Below are 12687 nucleotides of genomic sequence, written 5' to 3'. Positions count from 1 at the left end.
TCATTGTCCATTTGCAACCAAGCTTTAACTTCCTGATATCTTGAGATGTTACTTCAGTATATCCACATAATTTTCCTTTCCTCATCTTTTTCCTTTCCCATCTATTTTGTGAAGTGCACCAGTCCCTCCTGCAGCAAAGCACCCCAACAACATGATGCTGCAACCCCTGTGGTTTATGGTTGGGATGGTGTTCTTCGGCTTGCAAGCCTCTCCCTTTTTCCTCCAAACATAACGATGGTCATTATGGCCAAGCAGTTCTATTTTTGTTTCATCAGACCAGAGGACATTTCTCAAGTACAATCTTTGTCCCCATGTGCAGTTGCAAACCCCAGTCTGGCTTTTTCATGGCGGTTTTGGAGCAGTGGCTGCTTCCTTGCTAAGTGGCCTTTCAGGTTATGTCGATCTAGGACTCGTTTTACTGTGGATATAGATACTTTTTTACCTGTTTCCTCCAGCATCTTCACAAGGTCCCTGTTCTTGGATTGGTTTGCACTTTTCGCACCAAAGTACGTTCATCTCTAGGAGACAGAGCGCGTCTCCTTCCTGAGTGGAATGACGGCTGTATGGTCCCATGGTGTTTATACTTGCATACTATTATTTGAACAGATGAACGTGGTACCTTTAGGCATTTGGAAATTGCTCCCAAGGATGAACCAGACTTGTGGAGGTCTACAATTTTTTTCTGAGGTCTTGGCTGATTTCTTCTGATTTTCCAATGACGTCAAGCAAAGAGGCACTGAGTTTGAAGGTAGGCCTTGAAATACATCCACAGGTACACCTCCAATTGACTCAAATGATGTCAATTAGCCTATGAGAAGCTTCTAAAGCCATCACATAATTTTCTAAAATTTTCCAAGCTGTTTAAAGGCACAGTCAATTTTAGAGTAGGTAACTTCCGACCCACTGGAATTGTGATACAGTGAAATAATCTCTGTAAACAATTGTTTGAAAAATTACTTGTGTCATGCACAAAGTAGATGTCCTAACCGACCAAAACTATAGTTTGTTAACAACAGATTTGTGGAGTGGTTGAAAAACTAGTTTTAATGACTCCAACCTAAGTGTATGCAAACTTCTGACTTCAACTGTATATCCGCCCTGCCTTTCTAAAATCTTCAAAAACCAAGTTAATAAACAGATCTCCAACCATTTCAAATCCCAATGTACCTTCTCCACTATGCAATCTGGTTTCTGAGCTGGTCACGGGCGCACCTCAGCCACGGTCAAGGTCCTAAATGATATAACTGCCTTTGATAAAAGACAGTACTGTGCAGCCGTCTTCATCGACCTGGCCAAGCCTCTCATCTCTGTCAATCACTGCATTCTTATCGGCAGACTCAATAGCCTTGGTTCCTCAAATGACTGCCTCGCCTGGTTCACCAACTACTTCTCAGACAGAGTTCAGTGAGTCAAATCGGAGGGCCTGTTGTCCGGTCCTCTGGCAGTCTCTATGTGCCACAGAGTTCAATTCTCGGGCCGACTCTTTTCTCTGTATATATCAATGATGTCGCTCTTGCTGCTGGTGATTCTCTGATCCACCTCTACGCAGATGACACCATTCTGTATACATTTGGCCCTTCTTTGGACACTGGTAACAAACCTCCAAACGAGCTTCAATGCCATACAACACCTCTTCCGTGGCCTCCAACTGCATTTAAATGCTAGTAAAACTAAATGCATGCTCTTCAACCGATTGTTGCCCGACTAGCATCACTACTCTGGACGGTTCTGACCTAGAATGTGGACAACTACAAATATCTAGGTGTCTGTCTAGACTGTAAGCTCTCCTTCCAGACTCACATTAAGCATCTCCAATCCAAAATTAAATCTAGAATCGGCTTCCTATTTTGCCAACAAATCCTCCTTCACTCATGCTGCCAAATACACCTTCGTAAAACTGACTATTCTACCGATCCTTGACTTTGGCGATGTCATTTACAAAATAGCCTCCAACACTCTACTCAGTAAATTGGATGCAGTCTATCACAGTGCCATCCGTTTTATCACCAGAACCCCATATACTACCCACCACTGTGACCTGTATGCTCTCGTTGGCTGGCCCTCACTACATATTCATCACCAAACCCACTGGCTCCAGGTCATCTTTCAGTCTTTGCTAGGTAAAGCCCTATCTTATCTCAGCTCACTGGTCACCATAGCAACACCCACCCGTAGCACTCGCTCCAGCAGGTATATTTCACAGGTCATCCCCAAAGCCAACACTTCCTTTGACCGCCTTTCCTTCCAGTTCTCTGCTGCCAATGACTGGAACGAATTGCAAAAATCTCTGAAGCTTGAGTCTTATATCTCCCTCTAACTTTAAGCATCAGCTGTCAGAGCAGCTTACCGATCACTCTACCTGTACACAGCCAATCTGTAAATGACACTCCCGACTACCTCATCCCCATATTATGTATCCTCTTGCTCTTTTGCATCCCAGTATCTCTACTTGCACATCTCACTCCAGTGTTAATTCTAAATTGTAACTATTTCTCCTCTATGGCCTATTTATTGCCTTACCTCCCTACTCTTCTTCATTTGAACACATTGTACATAGATTTTTCTATTGTGTTATTGACTATGTTGTTTTTGTCCCTTTGCTTTATCTTGGCCAGGTGGCAGTTGTAAATGAGAACTTGTTCTCAACTGTCCTACCTGGTTAAATAAAGGTGAAATATAAATACATTGTTATCCAGCCTATTACCCTAAGATTACCAAAACAGCAGATCATATTGAATGTTAAAATGGATTAAATTAACAATCTGTAAATGATGGTCATCAGCTTCTTATCCACCCTGAAACTGCTGAGTTTCCTCAGGAAGAACAGGTGCTGATTTCCCGTCTCACAGATAGCTTCCACATTAGCCTCAACTCTGTTTGCTGTCAAGGGAAGTGCCAAATTATTTGTATTGATCAACAATCCCCACTGGCTCACCATCAGTCTGCATTGGTGTCAGGAAGCTCCTCCGGAAATCAATAGCAATATCATTGGTTTTCTTGACATTAAGTTCTTAAAAGGAGCGGTCACCCCATCCAACATACTCCACCACTGGGCCATGGCTCACCTCTTCATCCGGTAAAAGACTCCCAATAACTGAGTCATCTGCAAATGTAATGGTATGCCTAGAGTCGTGATCATCAGTGCACAATACTAACAACAGAGGGAAAAGACATACCCCCAGGAGGATACTGTGCCAGATAGGGAACCGTTGACTCTCACCCTTTGAGTTCGGTTGGTTAAAGTCAATCAACCAGCTGACTACTGTACTGTATGTTAAAATCAAGATCAAAATTGGACAAAAGCCTCTGCTTAGCGGTTGTATACAATTAACTTCAGAAGAGAAGTCAACAGATAGTAGTTTGGCATGGGTCTTACTTCCCTCAAGATGTTTAAGGACGTAGTTAATAAGAGTGATGGTTGCATCTTCCAACCCTCTCAATACCCACCTCTATTAACATAACAAACACAAATGTTTTGGTTTTCTGCCGCAAAAAGTTTTGAAACCTTTTGATATGGTGTGCACTAATACATAATATCCTGGTCAGATCCAACCTCAAAAGCAACCCTATCAAAGAAACTGCATGAACCATTCAAACTATTGGACAGCCAAATCGATCTTAGATGTTTCATCGAAATTTTGCTTACTTTAGTTTCAACTTTTCAGATAATTCCAAAACCTCATCGCTGCCTGGTTATGGACGGAATGGATTACACAGGGTAAGATCAGATGCTTCACATATCAGATATCACAACTATTTATTCACTCCAACATTAAAATCGAACTTATTGATTAATGTGGATGGTTTCCCCTTATAGGCTTTGATTGACAAAGTGTTGTTGATCATATTGTTCATAGACACATGTGATCGCTGTTACAATACTGTCTCTGCCCATACAGCCTCAGTCCGCAGATTTCACTCCTTACAACAGCCATGGCAACATGTGTGGGGGAGGAAGAGGTGAGTGTTGCTCAACAAATACAGCTGTGGTTGTGTTCACAGCTACTTCTACATCTACATACAATTTCAATATTCTTAAAACTACAATCTAGAAATTTGTTTTTCAGCAAAATGACACTACTTTTGGTATACAGTTGAGGAATGGGGCTTGGGAAATGTAACCCCTCCCAGATTGTACCTTTAACTGATAATACGTTGTAAATAAGCGACCCAATTATTGAACAGTCAGATTTGGAAATAATGGAGTATATCTTTCAGATTTAAATAGTACAGGAAAATCTAACTGAGTCTCATTTTCTGTCCCATGTTGTCTTGCAGAGTTTCAGGTATGTCGCACATTTGCTTATCCACAAATATCTTTCATTATGCAATTTCATTTTGCATGCGTTTGCTCACTCTATACCTAGGGTCACAAACTTCATGTTATCCTGAATGTCAACCCACTCCTGCTAAATGCCTGCATCACTATTAGCTATCCCAAACTGTAGTGAATGCATTGCAGTGACCCTGCATGTTCTTGTCAAGGACCACATACAACATTGCTCAGACATGTTCAGTCTCACTGTGACTAGATGGAACCACTGTACTGTACATGCAACGTAGAATGATCTTTGTATCATTGCCTGTTTTATTGTTGCAAAATGTCTCCAGTTGTCACTAAATGTCTCATTTATTTACATATTCAATTTTAAACTGTAACAGTCCTCTTCATTGTGAAGTCGAGGTGTCACAAGTGTAGGTAACCTAAGATGCTATTGATAGTAATTGTATTAAAAGAGTGCCAATCTTTGAGTGCCATGACCTATTACCGAAAGACAAAAGTACTGCAGTGACCATAAGTACCAGTATGCTGCTCTATATGATAGGAATAAGATACGGTAGCTGGGATAGTAGTAGATAGCGATGGTAGATATATCTCAGTTCCATACCACTATATTACATGTGTGTGTGTGTACTGTATGTTCTATCCTGTAGCACATTAGGGATGGCAGTGCTGCAGTAACAAGAATGGACAGGGGAGTGTCTATGCCTAATATGTTGGAAACAAAAGCAAGTATCTTTTATTTTTTCCTATAATTTCTTTATAAAGATTTTGAATTTACCTGATGTATGTGCCCTATCCTTATTAGTATATTTGACTGACATTCCAAGTTTTTTTGAATTTATACTTTACTACAAAAATGTGTACGCTACAAAAACAAATATGCTGAGTCAGTAAAGAGAGCTTCAAGTGAGCTTGGCACATCGGAGCCACCGCAAACATTGGGTGATATAATAGAAGGAATAGTGAGGTAAACCTCGGCACCGATAACAGGAGGTACAGTTGAAGTCGGAAGTTTACATACACCTTAGCCAAATACATTTAAACTCAGTTTTTCACAATTCCTGACATTTAATCAGAGTAAAAAATCCCTGTCTTAGGTCAGTTAGGATCACCACTTCATATTAAGAATGTGAAATGGCAGAGTAATAGTGGAGAATGATTTATTTCAGCTTTTATTTCTTTCATCACATTCCGAGTGGGTCAGAAGTTTACATACACTCAATATGTATTTGGTAGCATTGCCTTTAAATTGCTTAATTGGGTTAAATGTTTTGGTAAGCCTTCCACAAGCTCCCCACAATAAATTGGGTGAATTTTGGCTCATTCCTCCTGACAGAGCTGGTGTAACTGAGCCAGGTTTGTAGGGCTCCTTGCTCGCACACACTTTTTCAGTTCTTCCCACAAATTGTGATGGCTTTGATGGCCACTCTAATATCTTGACTTTGTTGTCCATTTTGCCACAACTTTGGAAGTATGCTTGGGGTCATTGTCCATTTGGAAGACCCATTTGCGACCAAGCTTTAACTTCCTGACTGATGTCTTCAGATGTTGCTTCTATATACAGTGGGGCAAAAAAGTATTTAGTCAGCCACCAATTGTGCAAGTTCTCCCACTTAAAAAGATGCCTGTAATTTTCATCATAGGTACACTTCAAGTATGGCAGACAAAATGAGAAAGAAAAATCCAGAAAATGACATTGTAGGATTTTTAATGAATTTATTTGCAAATGATGGTGGAAAATAAGTATTTGGTCAATAACAAAAGTTTATCTCAATACTTTGTTATATACCCTTTGTTGGCAATGACAGAGGTCAAACGTTTTCTGTCAGTCTTCACAAGGTTTTCACACATTCCTCCATGCAGATCTCCTCTAGAGCAGTGATGTTTTGGGGCTGTTGCTGGGCGACACCGACTTTCAACTCCCTCCAAAGATTTTCTATGGGGTTGAGATCTGGAGATTGGCTAGGTCACTCCAGGACCTTGAAATGCTTCTTACGAAGCCACTCCATCGTTGCCCGGGCGGTGTGTTTGGGATCATTGTCATGCTGAAAGACCCAGCCACGTTTCATCTTCAATGCCCTTGCTGATGGAAGGAGGTTTTCACTCAAAATCTCACAATACATGGCCCCATTCATTCTTTCCTTTACACGGATCAGTCGTCCTGGTCCCTTTGCAGAAAAACTGCCCCAAAGCATGATGTTTCCACCCCCATGCTTCACAGTAGGCATGGTGTTCTTTGGATGCAACTCAGCATTCTTTGTCCTCCAAACACGACGAGCTGAGTTTTACCAAAAAGTTATATTTTGATTTCATCTGACCATATGACATTCTCTTCTGGATCATCCAAATGCTCTCTACCAAACTTCAGACGGAACTGGACATGTACTGGCTTAAGCAGGGGTACACATCTGGCACTGCAGGATTTGAGTCCCTGGCGGCGTAGTGTGTTACTGATGGTAGGCTTTGTTACTTTGGTCCCAGCTCTCTGCAGGTCATTCACTAGTTCCCCCCGTGTGGTTCTGGGATTTTTGACCCCACAGGGTGAGATCTTGCATGGAGCCCCAGATCGAGGGAGGTTATCAATGGTCTTGTATGTCTTCCATTTCCTAATAATTTCTCCCACAGTTGATTTCTTCAAACCAAGCTGCTTACCTATTGCAGATTCAGTCTTCCCAGCCTGGTGCAGGTCTACAATTTTGTTTCTGGTGTCCTTTGACAGCTCTTTGGTCTTGGCCATAGTGGAGTTTGGAGTGTGACTGTTTGAGGTTGTGGACAGGTGTCTTTTATACTGATAACAAGTTCATCTCTAGGAGACAGAACACGTCTCCTTCCTGAGCAGTATGACGGCTACATGGTCCCATGGTGTTTATACTTGCGTACTATTGTTTGTACAGATGAATATGGTACCTTCAGGCGTTTGGAAATTGCTCCCAAGGATGAACCAGATTTTGGAGGTCTACAATTTGGAGGTCTTGGCTGATTTTCTTTTGATTTTCCCATGATGTCAATCAAAGAGGCACTGGGTTTGAAGGTAGGCCTTGAAATACATCCACAGGTACACCTCCAATTGACTCAGGCTAATTGACATCATTTGTCAGAAGCTTCTAAAGCCATGACATTTTCTGGAATTTTCCAAGCTGTTTTAAAGGCACAGTCAACTCATTGTATGTAAACTTCTGACCCACCGCAATTATGACACAGTGAAATAATCTGTCTGTAAACAATTGTTGGAAAAATTACTTGTGTCATGCACAAAGTAGATGTCCTCACCAACTTGCCAAAACTACAGTTTGTTAACAAGAAATGTGTGGAGTGGTTGAAAAACTAGTTTTAATGACTCCAACCTAAGTGTATGTAAACTTCCAACTTCAACTGTATATGATTGGTGTCTCATATCACCACTAACTACCTACAGTATGCAGCTGGTAGTCAGTCCCTTCATGGGTTCCTGTAACCAAAGGCAGCCCCTCTAAAGTACTAAATCTCCCATGAGACTATGGCTGTGCTGCAGTCTAGACAGGGGCTAGTGAACTGAGTCACCTCTCGCTTGCCGGCTTCTCCATGCTCATTCGCACATGGCTTCAATACAGACTGTATGTAACATACAGTGGAAAATCCAATACCAAATGTGTCTTTGATACAACTTAATGAAGGAGAGACACCTTCATTGTTGGATTTTCATGACTGGTTTGACTACTATGAGTTGATCAGATAGAGGGCGGGAAAAAAAGCACAAATCACTCCCCTGGTTGCTTATTAGAGCATTTCAATAAGATCTTGCAAAACTCTTCCTCTAAATTTCAATCGATCTCATCTAGGTGTGTTTGTGTACTGGGCCTAACATACGTTTGCTGTAAAGCCCACAGTATAGCTGCTTCCCATGACTCGATCTATGACTTGACAATTTCATTTAAACAAATTGTTTAACCCGTACTGTATCTATTTTGTAACTTAACATTATTTTAGGGCCACAGTTCTTTGAAAATGTCGATCTGTAAGCCTAATCTTGTCTGGTCAGATATTCCCCCCCCCCCCTTGCCCTCAGAACAGCCTCAATTCGTCAGGGCATGGACTATACAAGGTGTCAAAAGCGTTCCACAGGGATGCTCACTCATGTTGACTCCAATACAGTTGTGTCAAGTTGGCTGGATATGCTTTGGTGGTGGACCATTCTTGATACACACGGGAAACTGTTGAGCATGAAAAACCCAGCAGCGTTACAGTTCTTGACACAAACCGGTGCACCTGGCACCTACTATACCCCATTCAAAGACACTTAAATATGTTGTCTTACCATTCACCCTCTGAATGGCACACATACACAATCCATGTCTCAATTGTCTCAAGGCTTAAATACTTCTCTAACCTGTCTCATCCCCTTCATCTACACTGAAGGGGATTTAACAAGTGACCATCAATAATGGATCATAGCTTTCACCTGGATTCCCATGTTCAGTCTATATCATGGAAAGAACAGGTGTTCTGAATGTTTTGTACACTCATTGTAGATGTTTTGGTAATAATGAGCGCAGTAATGCACGTACCTACACAACGATAATGGCATCATGCACCTCCCCACCAACTGATACCCTTATAGTTGAGCTCCCAGGGTCTATAGCCCCATCAGCCCTCACTCACAATCTCCTGTCACACTTGTTGTCCCTACCCAGTGTTCCCCTGTCTCAGTCAAGACTATCGGTTTTGAACATGCTATAACTGTAAAAACGATGCCCTGTCCAATCAAACTTGGATACCTGGTTTCCGTGGGATCTCAAATATGATAATGCGTTGTCTGCAGCGATGAATGTGTGGATTCATGTACTCCCCTTTTTGGATATACAGTGTATTCAGAAAATATTAAGACCCAATGACTTTTTCAAACTTTTGTTAAGTTACAGCCTTATTGTAAAATTGATTCAATTGTTTTTTTGCCTCCCACCAATCTACGGACAATACCTTGTAATGACGAAGCAAAAATTGTTTTTTTGGCACTGATTACAGCCTCGGGTCTTCTTGGGAATGATGCTACAAGCTTGGCACACCTGTATTTGGGGACTTTATCCCGTTCTTCTCTGCAGATCATCTCAAGCTCTGAGTTTGGATGGGGAGCGTCGCTGTACAGCTATTTTCAGGTCTCTCCAGAGATGTTCGATCGGGTTCAATTCCGGGCTCTGGCTGGGCCACTCAAGCACATTCAGAAGCCACTCCTGCGTTGTCTTGGCTGTGTGCTTAGGGTCGTTGTCCTGTTGGAAGGTGAATCTTCGTCCCAGTCTGAGGTCCTGAGCGCTCTGGAGCAGGTTTTCATCAAGGATCTCTCTGTACTTTACTCCATTTCTTTGCCTCGATCCTGACTAGTCTCCAAGTCCCTGCCGTTGAAAAACATCCCCACAGCATGATACTGCCACCACCATTCTTCACCGTAGGGATGGTGACAGGTTTCCTCCAGACGTGACACTTTATATTCAGGCCAAAGAATTCAATCTTGGTTTCATCAGACCAGAGAATCTTGTTTCTCATGGTCAGAGTCCTTTAGGTGCCTTTTGGCAAGCTTCAAGCGGGCTGTCATGTGCCATTTACTGAGGAGTGGCTTTTGTCTGGCCACTCTACCACAAAGGCCTGATTGGTGGAGTGCTGCAGAGATGGTTGTCCTTCTGGAAGGCTCTCCCATTTTCAGAGAGGAACTCTTGAGCTCTGTCAGAGAGACCATAGGGTTCTTGGTCGCCTCCCTGACCAAAGCCCTTCTCTCCCAATTGCTCAGTTTGCAGGGTGCCCAGCTCTCGGAAAGGTCTTGGTGGTTCCAAACTTCTTCCATTTAAGAATGATGGATGCCACTGTGTTCTTGGGGACCTTCAATGCTCCATAAATGTTTTGGTACCCTTCCCCAGATCTGTGCCTCGACACAATCCTGTCTCTGAGCTCTACGGACAATTCCTTCGACCTCATGGCTTTGTTTTTGCTCTGACATGCACTGTCAACTGTGGGACCTTATATAGACAGGTGTGTGCCTTTCCAAATCAATTGAATTTACCACAGGTGGACTCCAAGTTGTAGAACCATCTCAAGGATGATCAATGAGCTCAATTTTGAGTCTCATAGCAAAGGGTCTGAATACTTATTTAAATAAGGTATTTATGTTTTATTTTTAATAAATGTGCAAGCATTTAAAAAAAAATGTTTTTGATTTATGGGGTATTTTGTGTGTAGATTGATGTGGAAAATGTTTTATTTAATCCATTTTAGAATAAGGCTGTAACAAAATGTGGAAAAAGTCAAAGGGTCAGAATACTTTCCGAATGCACTGTATCTTAAAACCTAGTATCCATTTTTGATTGAATTGGGTCCTCAGTCCGTTTTGGTGGCCCAAGGGTGCATCTTTCAACAATCTCCTTTTGAAGCTTAATTCAGTATTGACATCCTTTACTGATGAGTGTCTCCCTTTTGAAGGTTGTACCATATGAAATGCTCATGATAACCAGTAGAGGGCGAGCTAAACTGCCCAGGGAGGTGGACAGAACAAGACTGGAGGTATCATTTGATTTCTGCATGTGTGTGCATGAATGCTACACAAATACCTAGCAAGGAAAGTACAGAATCCATAGATCCATTTAGCTTCTTGAGTTTTTCAATGACCATATAGGAGCGGAAATGTTAACCACAACATCCCCCCTTCCCCTCCTTCTTTTCTCAACCTCTCTTCTCACTCTAGCGCCACTTAGCCCCAGAAACGTTCTTTGACATCTTTGGGATGGAGATCCAGGAGTTTGACAGGCTTCCACTGTGGAAACGCAACAACATGAAAAAGAAGGCCAATCTCTTCTAGCAGTCAGAGCAGAATGCACTCATCCCATCCTTTCAGATAGCACTCTACTTTTACACTGTAATATAGATGTAAGGTTTGTTTAGATTTTTGTCAACCTTTTTTTCTGACATGTTCAAGAAGGCAATGGACTCTTCTTTCTTTTTTCACGATGCCTCCTCTGCAGACTGAATACATGATATGATTACTAATAGATACATTTGAAAGGCTACAAGGAAAGAAATGTTAAAAAATTCTTCCATGTTCAAAAATTAGAAAGAATTATGAATTAAGTCATATTCTTTTTGATTGCTGCGCTTGTTTTCATTTCTGGCTTTGAATGGAACTGCTTTCCTTGACCTGCTTGTTTCCTCATATTTGTTGCTGTTGATTCCTGTGGAACTTTGTTAGTAGAATTTCATGGCACCATATGAAACATGCTGTTCACGTGCAAAAATTGAAAGTCTGTCAGCTTCACATGTCAATGGTCAGTTTGCCCTCATTTGGGCTATCAAGTCAAATCAAATAGTTGTCTTCATCATAGGAAATATTGGGTCTTGCCATTTCTTTATGGCCCTAGTACATACCAGCTAGCCCGAAGCTCCTAACTATGTTACTCTCACTGGCATCAGAGTCTGGAAAAGCTGCTATTCAAAACAATATAATGTGGTTTACGTATAGATGCGGGTCATATTCTTTAGGGCATGAAACGGAAAACATTTTAAACTGCTTTTCAACAGAAAACGGAAATGAGCCTTCGTTATTGGACGAGTCCAAGTAGTCCCTCCCTGTTTCAGTCTGTTTTCTTTGGTTTGATGCCAAATGAGTTCGACTCAGTTTCGCCTCTCAGGCTCCCATTAGAGTAGCAATTCCTATTTTACTAACAAACACATTAAATGTAAAAAAATACAAATGAAATACTATTTGAAATGACTGTTTTATAAATTAAACCCACACTGCCATTTGTTGTACTAAAATATAAGCAAAAAATAAAGCTTTAAATCACTGTGTATGTTAATCCTCGGCTACTCCAAAGGTATCGCCTGTATTAGTTTACCTGTTCTCCTCTCAGCTATTAAACTATAATAAACACTGTGGTTCATATATGTTGTTCAAGGAACTACAGTGTGTAATGTAATATGAGGACTCTCCTGTCAAGTTTGATGGAACAAATCAGACAGTGTGTTCCGTTGACTTCCTGGACTTCAGCCAATAAAGAGGCAGACACCCATGGAACTGTCTCTTTCTCTCTCAAACACACACATACTGATACACAAACACCCAGGTTTATAGTAGGCCTATAGTTTTAAAGTATGGTATGAATGGAGGAAATACAGTATTGCTAAATATCTATGTATCAAATTGGATAATAACTTCTGTTAGCTTATTGTTAGAATTAAATGAATTCCAACTGGTTATCAGGACAGACATGAATGCCATTCTGAATATGCGGGACGAATCTAATAAGACCAACTACAAGCCAAAGGCAACCAAGGCTCTCCAACATATGCTCTCTGATTACAACCCTTGATGCCTGGCGAGCTCATATCCCTGAAGCAAAAGAGCACGCTTTCTATTCAAACAGGCACAAAACATTCTCCCGAAT

At 41.4% G+C, this 12687-nt stretch overlaps 1 protein-coding gene across 8 annotated transcripts in view; it reads left to right on the top strand.

Moving 5' to 3' along the window:
• Window positions 1–12308, top strand: part of LOC110491807 (actin-binding LIM protein 1) — a 148152-nt gene extending 135844 nt beyond the window's left edge. For all 8 annotated transcript variants that reach the window (XM_036946713.1, XM_021565580.2, XM_036946712.1 and 5 more), the window contains 6 exons: window positions 3666–3718; window positions 3900–3960; window positions 4279–4286; window positions 4936–5010; window positions 10730–10810; window positions 10992–12308. In XM_036946713.1, the coding sequence (XP_036802608.1) occupies window positions 3666–3718; window positions 3900–3960; window positions 4279–4286; window positions 4936–5010; window positions 10730–10810; window positions 10992–11105 (392 nt within the window). In that variant the 3' untranslated portion in view covers window positions 11106–12308. The remainder of the gene's footprint in view (window positions 1–3665; window positions 3719–3899; window positions 3961–4278; window positions 4287–4935; window positions 5011–10729; window positions 10811–10991) is intronic.
• Window positions 12309–12687: the final 379 nt, after the last annotated feature.

This window comes from Oncorhynchus mykiss, chromosome 16 (assembly GCF_013265735.2).
Source record: "Oncorhynchus mykiss isolate Arlee chromosome 16, USDA_OmykA_1.1, whole genome shotgun sequence".
Taxonomy (NCBI): Eukaryota; Metazoa; Chordata; class Actinopteri; order Salmoniformes; family Salmonidae; genus Oncorhynchus; species Oncorhynchus mykiss.
This window is presented reverse-complemented; position numbering and strand designations above follow the sequence as displayed.